Source organism: Ictidomys tridecemlineatus, chromosome 1, assembly GCF_052094955.1.
Source record: "Ictidomys tridecemlineatus isolate mIctTri1 chromosome 1, mIctTri1.hap1, whole genome shotgun sequence".
NCBI classification, from domain to species: Eukaryota; Metazoa; Chordata; class Mammalia; order Rodentia; family Sciuridae; genus Ictidomys; species Ictidomys tridecemlineatus.
The window spans coordinates 177,429,862-177,457,550 of record NC_135477.1 but is presented as its reverse complement, the minus strand read 5'-3'; the positions used below and the strand labels follow the sequence as shown (position 1 = coordinate 177,457,550).

Below are 27,689 nucleotides of genomic sequence, written 5' to 3'. Positions count from 1 at the left end.
TTTATTTTATTATTAAGTGGTGCCAAGGATCAAATCCACTGCCTCACATGTGCTAGGTGAACACTTTACCACTGAGCCACAATCCCAGACAACAAGAATAGTTTTTTAAAGGAGCTTTTAAATGAACACTGTGAAAGATATCACAATCTGCCAGACGAATAAACATAGAATCCCTTTATGACCATGTATCCTTAAAACCTAAGCCTGTGTTGAGGGCTTCTTCAAAGTATGGATTCTTGTGACTTCCTCTTCAAGAGAGGCATACCTAAAAGGTTATTGATTTGTTTCTGAAGGACACAGTGTTTATTACGGAGGAAGCCATTGCTGGGTACAAGTGTGAGAAATTAATGATGGCTTCGTAAGTGTCCATGCTGTGGTGTGGAACCAGAGGGGCAACTGTCAATCTATATGATAATACATTCCCAAACTTCATAAAATCAGCCATGTGAAAAAGCATTGATTTCTTTGTGAACTAAACAGAATTTGTCAGACAGAAAGAGCAAGAAGTTTACTGAAGTTAAAACCCAGCCTGTAGAATTGCTTATATCTCACTTTTTATCTGCTTAAAGAGTTTATGATGTGACATGTAAAATGTCTTATTTTATATTTGACCAAAAAATGAGAATAGAACATGCATTAAGTACATAATTTACATACGTGAAATATGAAAAAATTAGTAAAAAAGAGGAAAGGAGAGCCACTGTACCTATACATTTAAAAATAACTATCATCTACCCTGAACTCTGGCTTTTAAATACCTCTTTTGGGCTTTGCCAGATGCACTCATATAGAGAATTGTACATTTTTCTTTAGGCAAATCTGATTGTGTTGTAACTAGCATTACAGGAAAAAAAATATTCAAGATGTTGAAGCTAAGGGCTTATTTCCCATCAAATGTAGGAATTGGCATAGATTCCCTCAAAGTAAAAATTTTTCAAATATGATGTTTCAAATAATATACTGTAAAAGAAACTCTTATTGTTCTATCAAATATATGATTAATTACACACTTATGCCCTAATCAATAGCAGTTCTAGGAAAATTCAAGGAAAGAGTTTTTTGGTTTCATTGGAAAGCTTCACTTACTGGTTGAATATTTAAGTATTTATATTAATATAGCTATAGATATAACTTAAAAGAAGAGGATGCAGACTCTATAAATATGTACAAAGAGCCCTATAGACATGTTTCCCTGTATATATGTGATAATGCAACCATGAGAGATTTGCTAAAAATACTTTATTTAGATTGGGCTGTAAATTCTTGGATAATACGTGATTTTATTTATTGGGCAGTCAAATGGCCTCCCTTTAAATAGTACCTGACATACACTGAAGTTGAAAAAGGATATCTGTAAATGGATTCAATGTATGCCTTCATGAAAACTTATAAAAGTAATTTCCTATCAAATGAACACCTTAGAGTGTACAATGTGCCAAGTGTCAGAATTTTGTTAAAATTCCAAAGGAGTCGAGGGCAGATTTTTCCTTGAAGAGTACACCTTGATTAGCTACATGAACAGAGGCATAAGATTCAGCCCCTTGTCCCACTGTAGAATAAATTATTTCAGAATTAAAAATAAATCTAAATGTGACGAAGTGGCATCTTTTTAAAATCTATGCGACTTACCCAGGAAATGATATATTTTCAACAGTTTTGAGATTAAATGGTATTTAGCTATGTTTTTGCATTCACAACAAGCTGTCTGCCTGTAAATTTCTTTTTCTTTTTTTTTTTCAATGGAAGAAGACACTTAAAGCTGCTCTAGCAGAAGTTTATAATATTTTATATAAACATTCTTAACTGATCTATTTGTAAACATTTTAATGGTAATTCTTTTCACAAACACGTAGTCTATTCATAACAAACTGCACAGCATTTGATGTTTTCTTCATAAATCAGCTGTACCTAATGCAATTTATCTTTTTAAAAAATGTATTTGACTAAACACAATTCTGAGTTGCTAGGAAATCTATAAATAAGCACCTTATCTCTTTAATGACTTGCTTAGGCTTCCCTATATTTACTGCTTAATGATCAGAAGAATTTAATTTTCAAAGTTTCATTAAAACCCACCTACAAAGCTGATGGACAGGCAACAGCGATTTGTGATAGAAGATGTGGGAAGCCATTAACCTACATAGATACCAAGGGGAAAAGTAAGTGCGGCAAAGAGTTTTCCCGAAGACAAGCCTCTTCCTATTTGTCATTATTAAACTCCAGAGCATGAGTTCTAAGTTTGATCTTCAATACGGATATGAGGCATTGCTGCCTGGAAATGAAAGTCTCAGATAAGGTAGGATTCTTAAGAGATCTTCATGAAAAAAATAACCCAGGTTGCCATATACTGGGAAGGGGAAATCAATACCAAGACCTAGAAACTGGTAGAGAGAGGACATTCTCCAGGTACAGGTCATAGTTTATCAAGCTGCCTCTTTTGCCATGTAATTTACTTGCTAATAAGACCCACTGACTATACCTGAATATCATGTTATCATCAAAATGTGATTTTCTAATTCTCTTCTCATTTCTTGTGTGCTTGAGGGCTGCTGGCTTATTTCCCCCAGCTCAGACTGGGTAGACAAGGTCGATTTAAATGAAAATGAATGGTTTTGTTATGCCTCTTTATTAGAAGACAAAAATACATCCCAAGCCCCACGTCCTGCCGTGCACGGAACATTCAAAGGTATTGACGAAGTGGACCTACCGTTCTCATCATCTGACTTATTTTCGTTGTCTGAATCAGTGAGAGTAAGGGCTGAGTTTTCACGACTGGACAGGCCGGAACTGCGCCTGGATTTTATCCCTCTCCCCCACAATCTGATGGCATGTTCGGGAGACATCCCTCCCTCGGTGTCAGAGTCGGCGTCAGACCCCGTGCTCAGGGAGTAGCCCTGGTGAAGGATCCCCATGTCGGAACAGTAGCCACTTCGGTGCGGGGAGGGCTCACAGATCCCCAGTTCTGCAAGGGTGAAGTTAGTTCCTAGAGGGACAGCGACAGAGACAGGGATTAAAATGTGTGTCATGCTCTATAAAGTTAAATGCATTGTTACACAAAAAAAGCAAATGTCTAATTTGCCACCGTATATGGAAACAGATCTTAGGCGTATTTCAGGATATTGGGATAAATTTGAAAACAACAAGTTAAAAAAAAAAGCCATAAATGTCAATCTTATGACAGACTACTCAGTTTTCATTTCAAAGATTCTTTAGGCATTTTGACATTGTCATCTAAGAAGCACCATGTAGTTAGATAAGCATCGTGCTTATCATAATGGCTATTTTTCTACCAAGCATTTTCTTGGGCATCTTTCACTCATTTTTATATCTTTAAGAAAACTGAGGACTAGAGAATTTAATTTAAGGTCATCCATTTAGATGGTGGTAAAACCTAAATCCAATCCACATTCAGTGTATGTGTGTGATGAAACTTTAACCTTCTAATAAATATAAGTGAGGGCTGAAAGAGCTGGAAGCCAGTCGTAGCATTACAATGACTACAGGTTCCTTGGTGGAAAGTCTATTAACTCTGTGAGCCTGTTTTGTTATCTGTTAAATCTGGGTATTAATCCCTTACATTTCTCAAAGCATTCACTGTGCCCCTTGTGTGACAATATATGCCAAGCAGTTTTTATTTTTAATAAATCTATGTGACATGTTACTGAAATCAGCATCTAAAGGAGGAAGAATGGTCCTTTTATTTTCAAATGGCATCAAATAACTTATCTTGGCTAACAAAATTTAAGACCACCAATAGGCTTCCCCTATGAAAAATGAATGTGTGTATCTGAGGGATGAATCCACAGGTTGATGGGAAGCAAAGGAAACAGATATGTATTGGAAACTTGGGCTGCTGAGTAGGCACTTGGCCAGATCCTTCATATACTTTATCTCATTTAAATCTCATAGTAGCCCAGAAACTGTTGTCACCACCAATCTACAAAGAGATGTTGAATGAGGTATATCAGGTCACACCTGGGCCAGGGGCAGATCCTGGATTCACCTCTATATCTACTGACCCTGAGCTTTTTCTGTGGTGTCAAGCAGTCTCCATCAATAGCTAACCTAGCAACATATTTTCTGCACATTCAGTGCCCTGTTTTGTTGTGTGCTTTACTATTCAGCTTCATGAAAAGATATTTAAAGGTTTTAATGAAAATTGGATGGAATCATGAAGCCCCCTGTATTTGGTGACATATAAAGTGGATTTCTTTAGTCTTTAACCAATTGGTGACAATGAAAAAAAATGCACTTCCATGCTGTGAGTGGTGAAAATCTTATAAATAACACCAAAGCTTGGTGTTGACCCTCTCCCTATGTATATTTTTTTTCAATTTAGGGCCATTTATATCATTCACATCTCCAAACCTGAGACAGAAATCTATGATAATTAATAATATTAATGATACTCTATGAAAATCCACATACATAACATTTTTCAGCTTTTATTTTAAGAAGCACAATACGACTGTTTAAATTTAGTGTGACTTTAATTTTAATAGGTGTGCTTTCATTTTACGATTTTACACTTCTGTCTTCACTGCATGCTGATCTCCCCTTTATTTAAATGTGCAAGTGGAAGGAAACCCACTTCCATTCATAACTGTCTCTGCAGAGAGAGTCTTATTCACTGGAGAGCCAACCTGAGCAGACTCCTGTCTGCACAGGGTGATCTCCCTCTACCTGTGCCTTCCGCACAGTGCTCAGGGTTTCTGTTTATTCTCTGCGCATAGTTTATCAGGCTGGTTGAAATTCTCTGCCTGGCGCACTCTGTTCCTGTTTGCATTCTTGCTAATTGGGTATTGTCTCATAATTGTGCACTAAAATTCATATTTCAGTCTCATCAGCTATAAAAGAGAAGGTACCAAGTTCGTATATAACTGATATTACGAGGCCTTTCTACTGCTGCTTTCCTCATTCTGAATTGGTGGAATGAACAGGTGTCCCTTTGGTTTCCAAATTTATTCCATGATAAGAAATTCACCTGATTATTTTTCTGTTGAAACAAACTTGCACTCATCATGGACCAGGTTAAAAAAAATGTAGAAATTTTAAAAGTTAGCCAAGAAAAAGTACACTTTAGATTCCAAGCTACAAATGAGCAGCATTGTAAAGAAAACTGCGGGTCCTGCACCAAATTCACAGGGAGAAAGCAAATGAGCAAGTTCAAATTCTCTTATAGAAAAGGGTATTTTTTTTTCTCTAAAACCAAAATCGTTTCCTCAAAAAATAATCTTAGAAACTCATTTTCATCCTTCATTTTTCATCTTCATTTTCAAACAATACCATCTCTCCCCAGTGCTGAATACTACATCCCCCCACCCCTGACAATCCCTAATTTGGTCATCTTTCTGTTCTCCACTGATAGAAAAATATAAGAACTCCACTCAAATTTCCCAGAACTGACCCTGGACCAAGCCTCACTCAGGTTTGCTGGCTTCCCACAATGGAGCTAGTGAGCCATGCACAGAGCACAGGAGGAAAACTGGTCTATCATTTATTAAATCATTCAACAAATATTTATTGTTCCTAGTGCTGTGCTAGGCATTGGGGATATAACTGTGAGCATTATAAAAATATAGTCTATGACATTTACAGTCAAATGGAGAAAGAGACATTAATCAAAGAATCACATAAACAAAGTGCAATCTATAAGGTAATAAATATTATATAGGATAAGGACATAGAGCCATGAAAGGTCATCGAGGACCCAGACTTTAATGCTTTCAATGCTGGCTCACCCACTGTTCATCTAGTATGGGGTGAAAACTTGGGGACACTGCAAGTCTGCTCCATTGGGAAGCTCTTATGGCCCCTCAGTTCTGACCTTACCCAGGTTTTCCAAACATTCTACTATTTGAATTGATTTTAGACAACTGTATTTCAGGTAGTTCATATAACAGCACCAAACCCCATGTCACACACTTGAGCTCAGAATAGAAAAGACTGTGGGGGAAATTTTAATACTATGTCAACTTATTTTTTTTTCCACTTACTTTGCTCATTGATAGAAGACTGATTTTGCTCTAATTCATCTTGTGTAATTATGTCTTTATTAAACTCCAGGGCAGCTTTGAATGGAAGAGAGAGACCAGTCATTGTGTGATTCTCCAAGCTAATATTTCTAGTGGAAAGCAGTCAATACTTCATTCCTTCTTTACTGTCTTGCAGAAAGATACATAGGAGGCACAGTATTTCAGTATCAAGGAACATGTTCACCCTCTACCTGCCTGCAACCTCCCTGACCCTGTTGATTAAAGTGGATGTAGACGACGTGCCAAATTCATTTATTTTCAGGTATATGTTTTATGGCTATTCCCAGTAAGTCGCCCATGTGGCCCCTATTATGATATAGAGGCCAAGTCAATAATTGTATACATGATGATCACACAAAACCTATGATAATTACATCATGCAATTTTAGTTAAGATGTTGGGAGAAAATGTTAATGCCTGAAAACTGTGAGATGGTCAAGACAGAGGAACACCAGTCTTTAAAAGTTACTCTGTTGCTAATTCTCTTTGACTTTAGGATGCCTTTCCTCAATTATAACCTCAACGTAAAATCCAGGTCTTCTTCACAACATTTTTAGAGTGAAATTTAGCAAGAGATAACAAAAGTTGTCCTTTGACCCAGTAATTCTATTTAGGGACACAAGTCCAGGGAAGGATATGTGAGTGCCTTGTGATCTTGGCTTTATTTTCTAAGTTTTTACCAGTTTCTTACACTTTGAAATAACCTTTAAGTAGGAAAAGCACATATGTAGCTAAGTCAGAATTATCACATCATGGTAATACCAGGGTATACAAATAGCGCTGAAAATGTCAGGATTTGAGTAGATTTTCTACTACAAGGGCAAGAAGATAAAGGAAACTGTAGTAATGGGTGGAATATAATATAAGACACTATTATCTGAATGTTACTCTCTAAGGCCCCGAAAAGTTGACAAGAAATTTTACAGGTGGACATAAAAGCTGTTGCAACACTCAGTCACTGAAGACCACTTTTAAAATTAACCCCTATTCACCCGTGTTCACTTACTAGTGGCAGCATTCACCATATCAATACCCATGTCACCAACTTCTTTCTGATAGCAGTGGAGAATGGTGCCAAATGTGAAATCAACTGCAAAGCTTATAAAATGCAGATATTCATAAAGTCAACAAAATGATGGCAGAAAAACTCCAGGACCACAAGCAAGGTGACAGAATCAAGATCTAACAAAATTAAGCCAATTCAACAAGAGAAAATGGAAATGATGTTATTGGATAATGATGAGGACTTCAAAAGACAATCTAATCTGACAAACTTGTTTCTGGAGGCAGATAACATATCCCACTTGTCTCTACTCCTCCCACTCAGTAAAGCTAAAACCCTTGGACATGACATATAAAAGTCACCTGAGATCCTGAGAGGGGAAAAAGAGGAAGGCAAACCTAGTAAGATCTGGGGCCTCAGGAACTATATGGAGAGCTCTGTGAATCCTAGACTTTGTGGTGGAAAGATTACAAATTGGAGACAACAATGGGAGCAGATAAAATACTCCCAAACTACAGGTTTCTGTAACACGGGTCCCACTCTTACGCCTCTTCAAATGTGCCAGGGCAGAATTAAAAATAATGAAGTGGGGGGTGGGCAGAACATCCATCTTTACCCAGTAGTCATGAATCTCTCCCGATTGCTCCCAGTCGTGTTAGAGGCAGCCTTGAGGGGATCCGGTCCTCTTATCCCCACCCCTTTCTCTCCCTGTGGGTGTCAGAGGAGGCTGCAGGTTAAATTTCACCTCTCTGGTGGGAAGAGGCCTCGAGTGCAATGTCAGCAGGCTCCTCTCTCTCTCCCAGGTATCTGCAGTGGCCTGGCTGGGATGTTTCACCCAACCCCACCCAGGCAACAGGGAGATAGCCTTCCCTAGTGGCTCACCCTGCTGTCTTGGCAAGGCACACCAGATCCAGGACTTCCACCTCTATCTGTAGTCACATTGCGGCGGCCCACTTTTCCCATTGGCCCAGTGCCAGAGGAGACCCCTGAAGCAGAAGACCTAAGATCCAGAGTTTCACAGCAGGGTACCTCCATGCATCAGCATACAGTAAAAGTCTCAACTTACATGAGGAACAATAATAATGTAAACAGAAGGTTCATAAGGAGCCCCTAGGAAAATTAATGAATCCATCCAATAACTTTTTTTTTCTTTTTCTTTCTCTTTTTTTATTTTTGGCTAAAACTGACCCTCTATAATTATGCTGCAAAATGCAAAACTTCATCAAAAAATAGAACATTGTATAATCACACAATTTTGTAAAAAAAAATGTATTATGCATGCCCCACCCCAAGATTGTTAATCTTTACCTTTTAAAAACAATATTGCACAGTTGGAATAGTATTAGGTATCAACTAAAATATATTTTTGAATATCAGGTTTGGTTTTTGAAGATAAAGTTGCAATGAATTATTTTCACTATTTAATATAAATTATTGGTTGTTTTAAACATTAATTCCTTTCTTAGGGGAATTTTTTTCCAGGATCATTTATCCTAAAACAAAGAGAATCTCTTGTAAACAAACATGGGTCACTTTTCTTGAGTAAATGTTAGATTCTACATTTTAAAGCCAGGAATAAATGTAGACTATAAATTTGCTACACAGTGTTTAAGAAAAAGGTACAAATCTTACAATGTAGTCCTTTTAATGAAAGTAATTGAAGTAATTTGACCTGAAGCCTTTGCTTTTGTCAAATGGAATATTTTCTAGAAAAATATGGCAATTATAGGTGATAAAATATAATTTTTATTTATGTTTGATTAATCAAATGTATTGCCAAATTGTTACTCTATATTAAATATGAATACCTTATATTTAAATGTGGAGCAATTGTAGATATGTATGAGTGATACAAAATAATCAGTCTTAAACAATACCAACATTATCTAAAGCATTGTTTTCATACAAATATAAACAACTATGTATTTGTATATGCAGTGATCACAATTTTGCAAGCTACTGAGGAAACTACTTTTAAATTCTAATGTTTTATGCTTGTATATACTAAAATTCTTCACGTAAACTCTCTTAATGCTCTTCTAAAGTTCATCTGCTTTTACACATTCAAATATTTTCCCAAATGTTGACAAAACTGTTCAGCAAAAATCCCATAGCTTAAAACTACAGAGTGGTGTACACGCATTACTATTCATAAAAATGTAAGCCAAATATTTATGTTTTAAAACTATGCTTTAGGAATCACAATTTTCTTTTATATATTATAACTAAAATATTAATGCTTTTATGTTTCTAAATGTTTAGACTAATTGTTTTAATGTATATAAATGTCTGATGTGTGAAGACTTTTACAAGATCTGTTTAACTAGAAACATTCTGATGTAAGCAAACATTCTCCAAATCACAGAATGACCAATATGGTTAACAAAGCAGGACAGTTTCTACTGTCACAGGTTTTCACATAAACTGTGTAACTCTCAAAGAGAAAAAATGGTGGCATTCTGCTTTGAGATGGTGGCATTTTCCTATTCCAACCTGAGCAAAGCCCAAATTAGAAAATCCAAAAGCAGTTACAATAAGGTCTTTTCTGAACAACGGGCAGTTCACAAATAGAGATGAATTCAGGAACCACTACCTAGGGACTCTTTCTGCTGTCAGAAATTCTGAGACTGAAAAGATCAATCCCAGTATTAAAAATGATACCAATCAGTTTCTGTATACAAATGCAGCATTCAACTGACCATACAAGGCTCTACCTCTGAAATTTACACTCAGAGGTAAGAAAAGGAAAGTTGTAAGGGGATCAGGCTAGCTGTCCAATGTTTCAGAATGACTACTGCATTAAATGACATCTGCTAAGGTCTTTGCAACGTAGCAGGCGCAGTCCTAAATGTTTTCATGTCAAGTTGTCCAGATAATTAGAACAGTACTATAAAATAGTATGTATTTTAGTGTATAACAATAGTATAAACAAGGGTTAAGTCAACCATAATAGTTTTAAAATTAACTACTTCCGCTGAGTCTCCCTTTACACATTTTTTAAAAAATAGCACCTACCTTCATAGAATCACACAGATTGAGATCAAGCAAGTACAAATTTCTACAACATTGCATGCCACAGAGCAACACTGAGGGCTACTCTGATGATCAGCACTTACAGACAAAGGAAAGTGCTTTATTTCTTGATTATAAGATTACTGACCATTTCTGGTTTTCGCTTGAGTTAATTTAGAAAGTTTGGGAACAATGAATTTCAGTAGGAGTGTGATCATTTCATCTATTTACGAGGGGTTGGCACAAAGTTATCCATGTATTGTTGGGTTTTTAGAATTTCTTCTGGATTTATGGAATGATGTGTTTATTTTCATTCTTCATATTATTTACTATGCCTTTTGTTTCTTTTTTACTAGACTGGATTTTTTCTCTCTTTCTACAAAACAAAATTCTGCCTTTTTGATCCTATGTATTGTCTACATAAATTTTTTAGTTTCTCCATTTCTGAATTTATGTAGATAAATTATCCCTTTCTTTGAGCTCATTCATTTATTCTTTTCTGCACCCTTAATATTTGATTCTTTGTCGTTGTGTTCAACCATGCTTCATTTTATAGTATTTTAAGGGAGGTGGGGTGGGGAGGACCTGGGATTGAACCCAATAATGGTTAACCACCAAGCCACATGCCCAGCCCATTCTATTTATTTATTTATTTACTTACTTACTTATAAGGCTCTGCCTCTGAAACTTATATTATCTATTTATTTATTTTGAGACATATCTTGCTAACTTCCTTAGGGTCTCATTAAGTTACTGAGGCTGGCTTTGAACCTGCAATCCTCCTGCCTTGGCCTCCTGGGTCCCTGGTGTCACAGATCTACACCACTGCACCTGGCCATGCTTCTTTTTTTAATGTGAGCATCTCAAGCTATGTATTTCTGCACACTGACATTAACATGACATTTGTTTGACCTAACAGAAACTGAAAGATACGTATTGAAGTTTCCCAGTAGGATGGGTATTTTCCTCTCCAGTTTTATCAATGTTTGCTTTATGCATCTCTACTTTCTTTTACAGCTACATATAGATTTGGCATTATTTTATCTTTCCAATAGATTGGACCATCAAATCAATGAAAAATAATTCTCTCTGTAATAAGGACTTTCGAGTCAAGATGTGTTTTTCTAGTATTCTTGAGTTTTATAGGGAATTTGCATGTTTTGTTATTTCATCTAATTTATTTTAAATTTATCATACTGTACGTTGAATATTGGTAAGATCTATACCAATATCCATTCTTTCATTCCTGACTTGAGTAATTTGCATATTTTCTTTAATTCTTGATTATTCTTGTCGGGTATTTATCAATTTTATCATTTTTTTCCCAACAGACTAGCTTTGACATGTTCCTTTCTAATTTTCTCCTTTTCCACTCACTTTGAGTTTTGTTTGTTCATTCTCTTTGGGTTCCTGAGGTACCCGTCTAGATCACTAATATGAAAATAACTTTCATTTTTAAAATAAGTATACAAACCTAAAATTTTTTCTTCTTTATTTGTATCACACAAATTTGGATATATAATCATTTATTTCCAAATATTTTCTAAATTCTCTTGAAGTCATGTAGTTTTTGAACTATGTGTTGGTTTTAAATTTGTGACTTTATATCTGGGACTTGTTTAGATTTTTTGACTTACTGATTTCTAATTGAAGTACATAGTGGACAGAGAATAACAATCTGGGATTTCCATCTATAATGAATGGAGTTTTATATATGAGCTATAGTATATACTGTAAAATGTTCCTTTGTAGACTCTTGTGATCCTGGAGTCCTTGTTTGGAGTATGCTGTAAATGTCCATTAGTCCATGGTGATTGACAGTGTTATTCAAATTCTCCGTTCCCTCTTTGGTATTTTTGGTCTGGATGTTCTATTGGTAACAGATCTGCAATTTTGATTTGGTTTTTTCTTCTCTTATACTATTGTCCTTGATTCTTCTTATTCCTCCACACATCGTCCCCACCCATTTTTCTATGTAAACCATTAAGAGTCACATAGAATTTTACATTTGCAGGACGAACAGAACCTCTTACCAATTTGAAATTCTTTTCTTCAGTAATACTTGAAATCTTGAATTCTATTTTGCTTCACACAAAACAGTGAAGCCAGCATTCCTACATTTAACATAAAAGGTGAACATGATAAATCCATCCCCAGTGGCTCACTTCCAACTTTCCTATGTTTTTATAATTCATATATATATATATTTTGGTAGCCAGCCTATAATTAGGACTTGCCATTTCTATAACCTGACAACCTCTGGCTTTTACTTAGTGTGACAGTCCCTTTGTCTTTATTTCATGTGAGTATTGATATGGCTGTACTTAGATTTGTTATTTTGATATTTTTCCTGTTTGTTCCTTCCCACCATTCTCTCATCCTCACTTTCTTATGGTTTAATATATTTTCCAAAATCCCATTTAGTTGTCTGTAGGCTTTCTACATATCTCCTCAGACATTTTTTAAGGATGCTTTGGGGATTATACTCTCTTTAGAGTTCTAATAATAATATTACTGAATGTATGCTGGACCTCAGGCTTGTATGAATTCATGATGTCTTAATTTTACAAAGCTAAGCCATTGCATTTTTTAAATATTTACACTTCCATACTTTCTATCCTCTTTACCAATCAAATAGATCTCATGTTCTTTCCCTTTAATTTATTATATTTTAATGTCTTTGTGCTCTTTTTCTTATGACTATTTTTCATTTACTATACTGAACTGCTTTTTATTTTAATAAGTCATATTTTATTTATAAGGTTCATGTAGTTTTATAAGTGTTCCTCTTCAGTTTTTCTATTACACAGGTGATACCAGACATCTGGAAAATTCTATTGCTTTAAGAGTTTAAGGGTCAAAATCAATGGTTTATTATTATTTTTTTTCATTTTTAGTTATGAAGGTTTCATTTCTTATGAACTTGCTTATATTTAATTTTAGCTCACATTTAAAAAATAATTTTCAAAAATTACAAGGGCCTCAATTGAGGACTCTTAACTGTTGAAGACTTGTATCTGCTTCTGTCCAGGGCCTGTCCCTCTCTTCACCTCCTGTCTCTTGCCAGGCTGGCTATCTTTGTTTCAGGTCTTTTTCTTGCTTTAAGTCCAAGGGCCAGCTTCCCTGCTGCGGTTCTGAGAGCAGCCCCTCACTCTCAATGGAAGCCAACAACGGGCCTATGATTCAGTGCTCAGATTTTTTACTTTAACTCATTTTTCAGTTCTTATTCTATTAGCTTTTTTTTTGTTTGCTGCATGAGGAGAGAAACTACCAACATTAAATGAAAACTCTTTGACAAAGGCAAATGACATTTGCATTCACGACACTCATCAAGGTCCCTGTTTCTATCATGCGCTTGATGTTTTGAAAACATTTTGACTTTCTCATCACTGAAGGATTATTCTAGATCTCAAGAGTTAATTAACTCATCTACAGTCTGACATCTAGTGAGATGGATGGATCACAGTCTATGATCAGGTGAATGGATGTGTAGCAGATAGCTGCTTCAGTCACTAATTAGACTCTGTATATCCACCACAAATATTTTGGGGAAAATGTTAATGATATATTTTTGTTGTGAAACATTTCTTTTAAATCAACTGTTTTATCACCAATGGCTGTTAGATTTAGATACTTGTCTAAAACCATGTGAAGCACCAAACCCCCCCAGCTTATGGAAGATGGCAAGACATTTTTTTCCTAGGGCCTGTTAGCATCCATTAAATAGGCAGAGGATAATTGAAACTGAGTCAAGAGTTTTCCTTTGCTTCCTTCCCCACCTTGCTTCCTGTGTTTCAAACACATGTCGTAGGTTACAAATACATGTAAAGCCTTAATTACATTTAGCATCTGGCAGCTGTTGACTTACAGAGAGTTGTTGAGTCACACTAAGCCGAACTCAAAAAAAAGGAAATCAGGAAGAGAAAGCAGAAGCTTGCTAAATAGGGGGAAAAGAAGTCTTATGTCATCATAGCTGAATACTACACCATCAGCACTGTCGTATCCAAGGTGTGAGTGACACTGTAACTAATGGGTTTCTACAATGCTAGGAACTAATTCCAGCTAAAGGACACCACTCCCAACATGGGCAGAGTCACAATCCAAGCCCCGCCTCCTGGCTGTTACGTGGAACAGAGCAGCTCAGGAGGGGAACCCCGTATCTAGAAGCATCAACCCATGGCTTCTATAAAGAAGGGCTTTATACTATCCACTCAGAACTCTTGTACAGCTAAATGTGCTATGTATTTTTGTCTTTCCATTGCTTATCATAGTAGACTTTTAGAAGAAGTGTAAGTCTCCTGAAAAAAAATGGCAAAAACGAACAACATACCTAAAATGCTGGCCACCATTTGCCACAAAACAGCTGCTTTATGAATGAACAATTGTTGGAAATAACAGCCTTGATCTTAATAGGACCAGATCTCAGATAACAAATGTCAATTAACAAAAGAACAATAAGAATAAGACAAAGAGAGAAGAAGGCAATTAGGGAGAAAAAAGAGGATTTGAACCAAATTTGACAAAATATTAATACTTGTTAATTATAAGTGATGAGCTCTGCTTGCTTTCTCTCTGCCTTCAAGTTTCTTTTTCCATTTAAAAATTTAAAAAACAAAATCCTTCGGTCAGCTATCTCTGTTCCAGACTTTAAAATGCTTGTGATGTATTCTCCTACTATTTTCCATCCCTCAGTATTTTCATGTTCATATATTGAGTCCCACTATATAGGAATACCTCCGTTTTCATGTCTTTTTTGTGTTTCAGTCAATCTGGAATGATGTTATAAAACCCAGGTACATGTTAACACAATCATTGTGACTGACATACTCCTCAGGAATCCCATGCACTTTTCTCCCTCGGAAAGAGGTCATGTATCTGTGTGGTTAAGAATACATTAGAAGAAAATCAACCCAAATTTGAATTTCTACTCCACCACTAAACAGTCTGATCACTCACAATTTAATTAACCCCCTACTCCCAAGCATCAATATTTCCACTTACTAACTAAATTTAATAATATCTATACTCACAAGAGTATAAAAATAAAAGTCATCTATGCCCCCAAACACTTTCACAGTGTGGTTAGAACATGACAGGGACTAAATAAAATGTTTTAGACAATAGTACAAAAAAGGAGGTGTAGCTACAACAGTGGTGGTGGTAGAAATGTCAAAGCCTTAATTCTTGTAATGAACATTCATTCATGAGGTATATTGTTATTTCACTACCCCCCACACAAATGAGGATTCCATGAGTAGAAAGGCAGTTGACTTCATGGAAGTAGACACGTAATAAATAAGATATGAAATGTAAAAGAATACAACTCCAGGGCAGGTTAAATGAAGGTGAAGAACCCTATGCCTCCATGTATGCATGAATTCATTGGACCCACATTTGTTAGTGTTAGTAAGTGGTAAGCCTGATTCTAAGAGATGGAGACATATTAGAAAGCAAACCTGATCAAAATGTCCGTCCTCGTGGAGTTTCTATTTAAGCGGGAGTAGATAGAGATGAGTGGTATCAGTCTGTTTGTGAGCATCCTGAGTAATTTGACCTGGAAAAGGTCACTGAGAAGGTGATGCTTAAGCAAATGAAGGAACTCAGCCTTCAGAGTGTATTTTCAACATTGAAGACCTAGAAAGAAACAGGTCTGGCATGTTCTAAAATGAGCAAGGAAAACACAGTTGCAGCCCTAAGCGAAGGCACAAAAATTCATGAGAATGAGTCTTGTGGGGCTTTTGAGATGATTTCAGAACTGTGTGTGTGTGTGTGTGTGTGTGTGTGTGTGTGTGTGTGTTTGCAGTGCTGGGAATAGAACCTAGGGTCTCATGCATGCTAAGCAAGCACTCTACCACTGAGCCATATTCCAAGCTCCTAAAAATAATGGCTGAAGTAGAATACTGAGTGACATAGAAAGCGGCAGTATTGTTTCTGGTGACATGGATGACATAATCCAATTTCGATTTTGAGAGAGTTTCTCTATTGTCTTAGAATATTAGGAAACTGAAGTGGGTAAGAATAGAATCCAGGAGGTTGTATAAAATGAATCTGTAAACCATGATTACAGCCCATCTGGATGGAAGTGTTGGGATTGTGGGCAGTAGTAGGATTTGCTAATGCATATGGGGTGTGGTAGAAAAAAATGGAATCAGAAGCGACATTTTTGGACCAAAAACTTGAAGGGGGCGTTGCCATCAGCGAGATGGGGAAAACTAAAAGAAAAACAGGTGTGATTGTGAAGTAGGAGTCGGGTGCTAGGAGGGTGTGCAGGAGATGAGGATTCAAGACATGTTGAGTTTGAAATGTGTCTTTGACATACGTGGAGATGCTGATCAGGAAGCTGAATATATTAGTGAAAGTGTGATATAAGAGAAAAAGATTTGGGCATTACTGGCAGATATATGCTGTTTAATGCTAGGGTGCTGGCCAAGGTCACCACCAGTCTAGAATAACTATATACTGAAAAGCATAAGATGGGCCCTGTGTATTTAGGTGCACAGAAGCATCTCTGGAGCACTGGAGAATTTAAAGAATTTGGATGAAAGAGGAAAAAGAAAAAAAATAAGATATGAAAAGAGCCAGTAGAAGGAAAGCCACAAATGCATGGTAGAGCAGAATCTTTAAGTGAAGAAAGATTACCAAAGAGGTAAATGGTTCAAATGTAACTGATAGTTCATGAAGATGAGAACCAAGAATTGACCATCATGGTGTAGCCACACAGTAATCACTGGTGACCTGTTCAAGAGCAATTAGGTGTTCAGGTACATGTGATGATCTGACTGTATTGTGTTTGTGAGAAGATGGGGATAGGAATCTGATGCAAGAAACAGACATACTTCCAGATTTACCACAAAGAGGAGGTAAGCACTTGACATTAGCTGGTGGAGGAAGTGGGTGTAATTCGAGCAGCACCTTTGGAATGAGGGAAGGGTTCACCTAGTAGAGAGAGGCTGGAGAGATCCTGGAATAAACTTGAGCAGACCGGTGGGACTGCATAAGTGGGGGTTTCACTTGGGATAACTGTAGTGATTGCTCATTTATAGTGATAGGCAGGAAGGCAGAGCATGTGGGTGCAGATGCTGGGAGTGTACAGATGGTAGATGCAATGCGATAATTTGCTTCTAATGGAAGATACTAAGGAGATCCTAGAGGTTTAGGGGACAGCAGAGGGAATGAAGTTACATCTAGAGGAATGAGAGACTGCATAGCCCAGATGATTAATTTAGTACAGAAAAGAATTAGGGGCTATTTGAAATTTTTAAAACTTCAAACATTACTGAGAAAAGATTTATCAGAGTGTGCATATAACACAACTCATCATTCAATAGGGCTGCCTTGACTCACATGGAAAAGATTGAATTATGAGGAATACACTGAGTTTAAAAAATGAGATGATATTTAATGCAATGTAGAAACATTCTTCTAAAAAACAATGGCTCCTACATTAGAAGGAAATCAAGAGCATTTAGAGCTATGTGTTGTAGATGGACTGTATTACTACTTAAGTGGAAATTGCAACTCTAAATTCTAAATCCACTGTAACCAATTAGTGACATTCAATAAATTTCTACTTTTCATTAGATAAGTATACTGACTTTAAGATAAAGAGTCATTAAAACACTGAAATTGAAATTTCTAGATCTAGAAGTAAATGTATCAAGAACAAAATGTCAGTGTCAACAGGGTTTTATCCCAGAGTCAGCCCATCCATTGGTCACAAGATGCCCATAAAAAAGCTTTAATTTGGGGCTGGGGATGTGGCTCAAGCAGTAGCGCGCTTGCCTGGCATGCGTGCGGCCTGGGTTCGATCCTCAGCACCACATACAAACAAAGATGTTGTGTCCACCGATAACTAAAAAGTAAATATTAAAATTCTCTGTCTCTCTCTTAAAAAAAAAAGCTTTAATTTCTTTTAAAATTAGAAAAAAAATGTTATAGAGAATGTTTCATAGATAACAGTAATATATTTTCTTTATAGCAATGCAGTTGCAAAATATGATATTTACTTATATTTACTTATTTATTTTTTCATTCATTCATTTATGCATTCATTCAGTGCTGAGAGTGGAACCCAGGGCCTTGCACAAGCCAGGCAAGCAGTTCTACTACTGAACTGCACCCTCGTTTCTAATTTTAGGCATTCTTAGGAGGAATGACAAGGGGAAAAATGTCAGGGCCCACATGGGTTTCAACAGTCCTGTTTTTTTCAGAAAATCCTTACATGTAGAGAAGACCAAAAGCACCAGGAATTAAAACATCAATGTTCCCAATGGATTTTAAAAGAAATTTGGATTGTGTTCTAATATTGTTATTATCCTGGAGTACAAATCTAACATTTCTGAGTTGAAAAAAAAAATAAAACAAAAACAAACAAAAACAAAGGCTCTGGCCACTTGGCTGCATTAGCGGTGCAGGAGCAGAGCTGTCTCTGTGGCCACGTGTTCTGGCGAGGCTGCCCAGCATTAATATCATCCTGCCTCTTCTAATTAGTGGAACAACTGTTCAGACATTACAGGAACTTCTCTGGCCCTTCCACACTCTCCCAAAATATCTCCCAGAATCCAGTCACTCTAACATCTCCTACTATTTGGTATTCAGAGAGAACATTCATCAAAGATTTTTTTTTTTTTTTCAAAACATACTGCCTTAGGACTCAACGGCATCCACAGAAAGTTGCAAAAATTACCTCCCCTGAGAAGCAGAGAAAGTGGGAGGATCCTGGGCTTCCCAGAAGCCACAAAGAAAAACTGACAGAGTTGAGAATTGAGATGCCCCTGTCTGTCTGTCTGTCTCTTTCTTTCTCTTTCTCTCAAGTCAGGGATCTCTTCTGGTAGATTACCTCTTTTCTCAAATGCCAACTTTTCCCAGCAAAACTGCTACATCTCTGGACTGACGGGCAATTAAATCCAATGTGACAATTGTTCTCTATTGAGATGTTTCTCTTTGCTGAGGTTTTCCAGGTGCTTATGGACAACATTTGCACTACCTGGCACTCTACGAGACTCCATCTGAAAAGCAACATTTCCCTTATTAAGATAGCTGGCCTTTCAAAGGGGACAGTGGTTTTGTTTGCTTGCTGGTTGCACGCAAACACACCACCAGGAAAATTGCTGTGTGCCCGGCCCCAGTCCGATACTCGTATGTCACAAGGGGTTAAGAGCCTCATTAATTCCTGTGCTCTCATTTCAGGTTGGTTAGGGATCAACAGCAGATTATTATTTCAAACACTTATTTCTTGCTTCAATTTCCTCTCTCTTAGAATTGGCTCCAAATCACTTTCTCTTGTGTGCAGTATGCTCCATCTCTAGTCGGATAAGAAAATCAAAATGGTTCTTTCAGAAAACCTATCCATCAGCATTATCGGGAACACACCCTACAAAGGCTTGGGTTGACTTTCCTGCATATCTGGCAGGTTTTAGGCTCCTTTGTACTTAAGTCCCCCCAAGAATAGCTGCCATTATACCTCACACACAGCCTCAAGGGCACCCACTGTTCATGTTTCAAAATGATTAGTTCAATTCAGTTCTACAAATAGACAAAAAGGTGTGCTAAAAATCAACTAGGGACACAGAGTTGGAGAAACTGTGTTCCTGCTTTTGGGATTTCACAGGCTAATCAGTAAGATAAACACATAAAAATACAATTATAGTGTGATTTCTTATTCCTAATAAGCTTATTTTCTGCTCTTACCTACATTGGCGGATGGGAGGGGAGATGTAGGTAGGAGTAACTATTTGTTTGTCCTTGCGAAAACCTGACTCTAAATGGAAAACATGCAATCTGCTTAATCCCCTGAATCTTCAGTTTCTTTGAAAATAAAAGGATGATGTAAGAAGGTGTGGCATCATTATTAATTCACTTGGCAAACAATTATGGCTTAATATTTACTTATTAGGCACTATGTGTACAGACTGGGTTACCAATCCTTAACATGCACAATCTCATATAATCCTTAGAATATAATCCTAAGGGAAGCATAAGGCCCCAAAGAGAGAAGAAAAATCCTTGAGGCCATATAAAGAAGAAATAGAGAAATCTTGTTTGAAACATATTTCTCTTTTTCACTATAGATGTTATAGTCTATAGGTGCTTGCACAAGTCATGCTTTTTAAATGGGTGTAAGTCTTCCAGTTTTCAACTTCTGTGATGGTCTATGATTTCTTGTCTGAAATAAGACCGAGTAGCATGCAGAAAAATAAAAACACATATGCATATACTTCTCACAGGGTATAGGGCTTTGGGGCTTTGTGAACACATGATGGCAGTGAATTGTATAAGGTGGAGGTTTTTATATATTTTTTGAAAATGTAATTCTCAGAACAGTCAGGAAGATGGCTACTGCCAAGATATCGAAAGCACACAGCTGCTTCTCCCAGTTCGGATCCTAGAAGGTATTGGTAGGGTGCTGAAGGACAATTCCTTTAAAGAACTCATAGTAAAAAAGCAAAACAGCAATGGCTCATGGACTCCTGAAATGTTGAGAAAACTCCCAGGTGTTCCAGCCAATGAAATGATTTGTAGATTATCTAAGTGAATTAGGTTTATTTCTTTCTCTTTTTTCTTTTTATTTCTTTTTTCCATGCTAGGGATGGAATAAAGGCCTTGTATACTCCAGACAAGTGTTCTACCACTGACCCATGGCCCAGGACTGGCTTGTTTTGTTAAGTTGCTTTTGTTGCCATAAAAAAAGCAAGAAATGAGCACAGACATATGAGATCCAATGTAAAGAAGTGGAGAATTGAGTGTCCCTTGATCTGAGAAAGTAACAGCTATCAGCCTTGACGTGATCCCCAGGCTGGCCAGTCTCCCTTGTCAGATGCTCCTTGGCAATTCCCACTTCTCTTAGCCATCATAAATCCTGGACCTAGAAGAGCCTCAACAAATATGGGCTGAATTAATTAATTAAACAAAGATGTACAGGTGTATTAAAAATCCAGGAAATATCATCAAGAATGTATGCTTCTTATTTCTTCTTCATCTTCTCCAACTTTTCCCTTCCATATGCTTAATTTATCTGAAACTAGGCATGAGGTCCTAATTCACACAAAATATAAAGCAACCCTATATTGTGCTTTCGATATCTTGGCAGTAGCCATCTTCCTGACTGTTCTGAGAATTACATTTTCAAAAAATATATATAAAAAAAACCCCACCTTATACAATTCACTGTCATCATGTGTTCACAAAGCCCCAAAGCCCTATACCCTGCGAGAAGTATATGCATATGTGTTTTTATTTTTCTGCATGCTACTCAGTCTTATTTCAGACAAGAAATCATATACCTCCCACCTTTTGCACATCATAGAGCCAAGTTTCATACGTTACACCAATTTCAAAATGTTCAGCACTATTTATCCCTTTTTTATAGTTCATATAAAGACATGGCTTCAAGACCTCGAATAACAAAAAGTTTATTTATGTATTTATTTTTGCATGGCAATGTGCAGATGAGCCAGTCTGCTCGGGAAGCGTTTCGCAGATTAGAAGCATGAGTATGGTTTCGGGCAAGCCTCCCTCATGTTTCTGCGCATTGGCTGATAAACACTTCAAAGTAAACCGTTCATAAATATGAAATGAAAAGCCGAGGAGTCGTTATGCGCTGCTTTGAGATACAAATCTCTTTATTCCCTTCTGAAGTGGGGTTTGATTGACGTAATGAGTCATAGATCCTGTCCAGGGACACACTGCCTTTTCCCCTTTTTCTCTGGAGACAGGGAGACTTTAAAGAAATCCACTTCAGAACTTGGTGATAGACAGCTTACTTGAAAAAATAATAAAGTTGAATCCTATATTAAATAACTTATTATTTAGCGTTAATGCCGACTTTGACAACCATGACATATGTCAAAGTTTGACTACACATCCTCACAAAGACGTTATTAGTTACAAGTCTAAGAAGAAGATTGCCCAAAAAAAGTGCCATCATCTCTCCTCTCATATGTATTGTTGCTATATAGATCCTTTGGTAAGAGAAAAATCGCTGCAAAAAATTAATTCCAAGAAGAGCCTAAAATCCTGTGAGCCAAAAGGCTACAGGGAGTAATATGGGCAATGAGGGGATAATTATTGTGGAAAACTCAATTTATAAATAAATGTCTTCCAAATGGGAAAGGATCACACAGCAGAACTTTCTTTGCAAAATAGGTTGAAGAACAAAGAAAAGTAGAGATTCAGTGTGTCTTTACTCATTTTTGATAATTACTCATTTTTTAATAATTATATGCTTGCTGGGAAAAGATAAAAATGTCATTGGAGTCACACAATTTTCATGAGATTCTGTTTTTTAAATTCGAATGTTTAACAACAGCTAGGCAGTTAACACAAAGGAGCCTGTTTAAAGGACAATAAGGAGTAGTGGGGGCCTTTGGCAAAATGGGAGAAGTCCCTTTTTTTCCAGAAGACAGGACTTACATTGCCAGATTATGCAGTTTTTCTAAGAAAGCCTGGAATTTGTATGTTATATGGTATTTACTTAGTTATAAATCATGGCAAAATAAAAGATAATAAAATTGTTTAGGTTGAATTATCTATGCTCTTGATCACAAAAGGTCTTTAATCTGTGTCCTGGACTTTCTGCAGTGATTATTTAAATGTACTTTTTTGGGGGCTGGGGTTGTGACTCAGTGGTCGAGTGCCGGCCTAGCATGTGTGAGGCACTGGGTTAGATTCACAGCACCACATGTAAGCAAATGATAAAGGTCCATCAACAGCTAATAAAAATATTTTTTAAATAAATAAATAAATAAATAAATGCACTTTTTGTTAAGAAATGAAAAAGAGAAGGAAAGAACAAAGACCTGAGATCAGAGAATGCCCGAAAGGGAGGCCTAAAATCATCTACACAGTGGTTTTGATCTTCTTCCCAGGCTCCTAGCCCTTGCTCCAAGCCCTTCATCCAGAGCAGTTGTGCTTATCTATTTAAGTAAATATGGTGGTCCAGAAAACAGTTATTTAGAACAATTTTGAAGAAACTCATTATGATCTTATTTAAAATCGAGGAAACAAGTTATTCAGCCTACTCGACCCCAGTACCCAGTTGGTCTAAGACTTCATTGATTTTTTAAGTTCAGAGCCCCTCTAGTCCTCTGATTAGACTTACCCTGAGTATCAGAGAGAAACCACTGTGTCCACCAACATCAGTGGTTTCCCCTCCACGGTACACAACTGCCACTAGAAAACAGCAGCCAAGCCAGCAATTACTGCTTCCTGTCCCCTTTGTGCCTACATGAGAGCACACATCTAGCTCTTGTCTATCAACGCAGTCAGAAGTGATGTTTATCTTTTATAGTCCAGAAAGCCAAACAACAAATCAAACTCCACCAGGTTGTCTTTCCTTATGAAGCAGGGGATACTGCAATCATGGCTTCAAAATGGTGATGTCGATAGATAACAGAATCTTTGTTCCCTGAGTCACCACCTGGATGAGAAGCCCCCACATTACTGATTTGAGAGTCTCAGGAATAAGAAATTTACTTTGATTGTGATTGATGCTTTATACATATGTGTATTTTCTTGTTTTATCATATAAATTTATCCAAAAGAATGCAGTTAAAACTGAGTTATTTGAGGATGTGTTTTATAGGAAAGGTATGCAACTATGTTTTCCGAAAGGTGAAGCATTCTAGGCTACCATGAATATGCTAGTGCCATTAACTGCCACTTAGTTAGAATCACTCTGTGACCAATAAGAAGGATCAGGGAACCTATGACTCACCAAAAGACATAAAAGGGGTCAGCAGAAAAGCAGGGACTCAAACCAAATTTTAGCAGCTCCAAGAAAATTATCATTGCCCCACTCTACCGTCTGTTACACTGTCAGGAGTTGGCAAACGAGTTCTTATTAAATTTCTTACTAGTCCAACTTGATATAATTTACCATCATCCTGATTTGTCAGCTGTCAGATCTCTAATTATTTACACTACATATTAATAAAAGAACAACTCAAGAATAAAAGTATCCCCAAATAAATATTTTGACACAAAAATAGTTGGTCAATATGTAATATTATATTATCTTTTAATATAAGCAATATTATTTTATGGAAAGACAAATTTTTATGAGGTGTTCTTATAAATATGGTAGAAAAGGCAATGGCATAATTTTTTAATATGAAAGAGAATATTATAAATACAGGCATGAGGAATTATCAGCCATCAAACCCTATTGCAACTACCAAAATTAAAAAAAAGAAACACACACACACACATAGAGCATGTTTGAATATAGCATGTGTATATATTTATGTATTAAGAACAAAGAGAATTGAGAAAAGAGAAATGTTGTGTATATATATACCCATATTCATGTATGTACCTATATGTGTATGTGTGTTTAACACTCACATGCACACATATATACACACACACAAGAATGATCTTTGAGTAATCTCCAACTTCTATTAAGATCCACAACTGGTTTAATTTCACACTAGGAGGGATTGTGCAGCATGGTGCAAAGGGGCTTTGAAATCAGACTAAACAAAGTTCAAATCCTGCAGCTTCTTAGCTCTGGGACCTTGGGTAAATTTCCTGGCCTCTCTGAATCTCAATTTTCTCATTTATAAAATAAGGATGATAGTGTCAACTATATTTAAAAATATAAACTATAACTCACATCTGGGGAAAACCTAAACGAGACCTATTAGGTGATGAGCAAAAGCCATTATAATGGGAAGATGGAATTAAAGCAGTTATTGCCTGGGGCTGGGGGTGGGAGAAAATGAGCTTTTTTTTTTTTTTTTTTTTTTTTTGAGGTGAAGAAAATGTGCTGAAATTGAATTGCACTGATGGGTATAAAACTCAGACATTTACTAATAATATTCCATTCAACTGTAAACTTGAAGTAGTATGTTCTATGATTTGAAAACTATACCTCAATAAAGCTGTTACAAAATAAATAGGGTGTATGGAAAGCATTTCTGTGTATGTGTTATGGTTTGGATATGAAGTGTCCCTCAAAAGCTCATGTGTGAGTCAATGCAAGAAGGTTCAGAGGAGAAATGATTGGGTTAGGACAGTCTTAACCTAATCAGTGGCTTGATCCCTGATGGGATTAACTGAGCGGTGACTGGAGGAAGGCAGGGTGTGGCTGGAGGAAGTGGTTAATTAGGGTCATGCATATGGGATGTGTATATATATATATCTGGAGAGTGGAATCTCTCTCTGCTTCCTGATCACCATGATGTGAGCTCCTTCCCTCTGCCACACTCTCCTGCCATGATGTTCCACCTCACCTTGAGCACCAGAAATGGATCCAGCCTTCTATGGACTAAGACCTCTGAAGCTGTGAGCCCTCATATAAACTTTTCCTCCTCTACAATTGTTCTGGTCAGAACTTCTAGTCACAGCAGCAAAATAGCTGACTAAAACAGTATGTGAAGACTGCATTCATTAAGACAGAGCATGGCAATAGAGGTGAGGCTTCAAATATACAGAACTACAAACAAACTGACTTAAGTTCCTCTACTCCGATATCAAAAATGCACAGGAAGTGGAACATTGGAGGGTGCCGAGGGGGCAATTGGTAATGGCACCATGACTTCCATTTTGATTCATCCCCCATTTTTGTGGCTAAAATATTCCTAGCATAATACTTACTCATTAACTTTGCTTTGACAATCATAAAGGCACAGGTCCCCTGGGATTCAATCCCTCTCTGTTAGCCACCAGGGTAAAAAAGAATTGCCTTTCTAAGAATAAATCTATACCAGAATACTTTTCCATCTTGAGGTTTTTTAATCCTCTAGACTGAAAATAGTTTGATTAAACAGGCTGCACTGGGATCATGTATTCTGTCTTAGTCTAGGAAGAAACAGCTGTCAGTCACATCACTGTCCTCCTCCCACGGTCCCCAGAGGACAACCTTAGCAAGCTGTCGCCTGGATAAGCACTCCACAGAGAACTGCCGGCTCCTCGTGGCCTGCAGCTGGAAACAACCATTCTTCTCACTCGCTCTATTAGCCTTTTGACTTCGTTTCTTCATGCGCAAATATAAATATAATGCTTAAGTGAATGATTACTACTGTCCCGAAAGAAATTTCAATTAAACACTTGGAATCCTTAGGAATGGTACCAAGGGGGATTCCAAAACAGAGCTGCAATTTGTTATGTATTATTAAGTCTGGCCTCGGATTGTAAATCTCCTGTTTTCTCTTTTAATGTGAGCTGGAACTTTCAAAGAACCACCTCCCATTTGATTTGAACAATTCGTCCCCAAACTCTAAGCAGGAGCAGTAATAATGAAGATGTTCTAGAACAACAAGCTCTCTGGTTTGGTTTGTAGGGCAGATGGGAACTTTCCCTTGCTACCGGGGTTTTGGATGATAGCCCTTTTCCTCTCTCCTCAAAAGGAAGGCAGGACATTAGGAAATGTTGTATGATTTTTCTCTGTAGATACATTATTGTGCATAGGGTTTCAATCTATGAGAGTCCTGGGATGTCACATACATGTAAACCAATGACCAGGAATCAGCCTTCATCAAGGAAGTACTTTGTCTAATTTACTTCTGTGCTTGCAGTACCTACAGCAATGGTGGTTATATAGATAGAAAGGTTTTCATAAATAAATATAAATGGACTGACAGAGGAAATCAAGGAAGGAAGAATATCCATTGTGCTCTCACCTATGCAATTCTAGCACCCAGCACAGCACCTGGCACATTATCTTTGACCTACTACTATGTGCCAGCACATGGTAGGTCACAAAGTATTTAAACCCCATTTCCTTGGTAACAAAAACTAAGTTGTTTTTGATGCCAATGTATATATTTTGCCAATGTGAACTGTATTTATTCATAGGAAAGCTGTGGGGAGACAATTTTCTGCACCTCTCTGTACCTCTTGCAAGCAGACATGCTGACTGCTTTTAGAATAGACTGGTTTTTTTTTTTTTCACAGACAGTTGCTCACTAAACAGCCTTAGAAAGCAGAGATGGTACCTTCTGCCATGCAAAGAACAACTTTTATTACAGACTTTGATGATAAAGACAATATCTCCCTCTGAAGCAAAGGAGCAGGCATGCTCACCATTCGTTATAAAAGATTTTCATCTCCCTAAGCTCAGGGTTCTTCATGCCTAGTATGCCTACAGGGATGATTTGGCCTTCCTCATATCCCTCTATTGGAACTGGATCTTGGAGAACCATCACAATGCTAGTGTTCTGCCTACATTTATTACTATGAGTGAAAACTTTGGTCTACTTCTGACATGAGAGTCTTGACTTCTGCCAGCATTCATGAAAGCATGGCAGATTCTTTATCTTACAAGTCAGGAGAAATTTCAAAACCTTCACAGTTCTCAGCAGAATCCATGACACCAACTCATCATTGAACATCAGAATAAGGAATGAACTCAGAGACACCCCATTTTGCCTATTTTCCAATCTGTGTCACCATCTCAAATTTTTATCTCTCAGAAAGTCTAAAAGAAAACATTCGCACATTTCAAACTAATTTCAAGGGAAAAATGTTTATAATGGAAATATGTAGACTAAATACTACAACTCATTACTTTCCTACTCTCATCTGGAATTAAAGCAACTCTTTGTATAAATATAAGCCATTTCATTGTGATAAGAAATTCTAGTTGATTTATATTGACCTATCACTGATAACTTAAAATGAGAAAATTGGCCTCCATA

General features: G+C 37.0%; 1 protein-coding gene across 15 annotated transcripts in view; it reads right to left on the bottom strand.

Moving 5' to 3' along the window:
• The window catches only part of Tenm2 (teneurin transmembrane protein 2), a 2,558,256-nt gene that overhangs the window by 801,046 nt on the left and 1,729,521 nt on the right, over positions 1 to 27,689 (bottom strand). For 12 of the 15 annotated variants that reach the window (XM_078052148.1, XM_078052158.1, XM_078052210.1 and 9 more), the window contains 2 exons: positions 5,997 to 6,071; positions 2,708 to 2,983 (listed from right to left, as the gene is read on the bottom strand). In XM_078052148.1, the coding sequence (XP_077908274.1) occupies positions 2,708 to 2,983; positions 5,997 to 6,071 (351 nt within the window). The remainder of the gene's footprint in view (positions 1 to 2,707; positions 2,984 to 5,996; positions 6,072 to 27,689) is intronic. The other 3 variants (XM_078052187.1, XM_078052190.1, XM_078052213.1) reach the window with 1 other exon arrangement.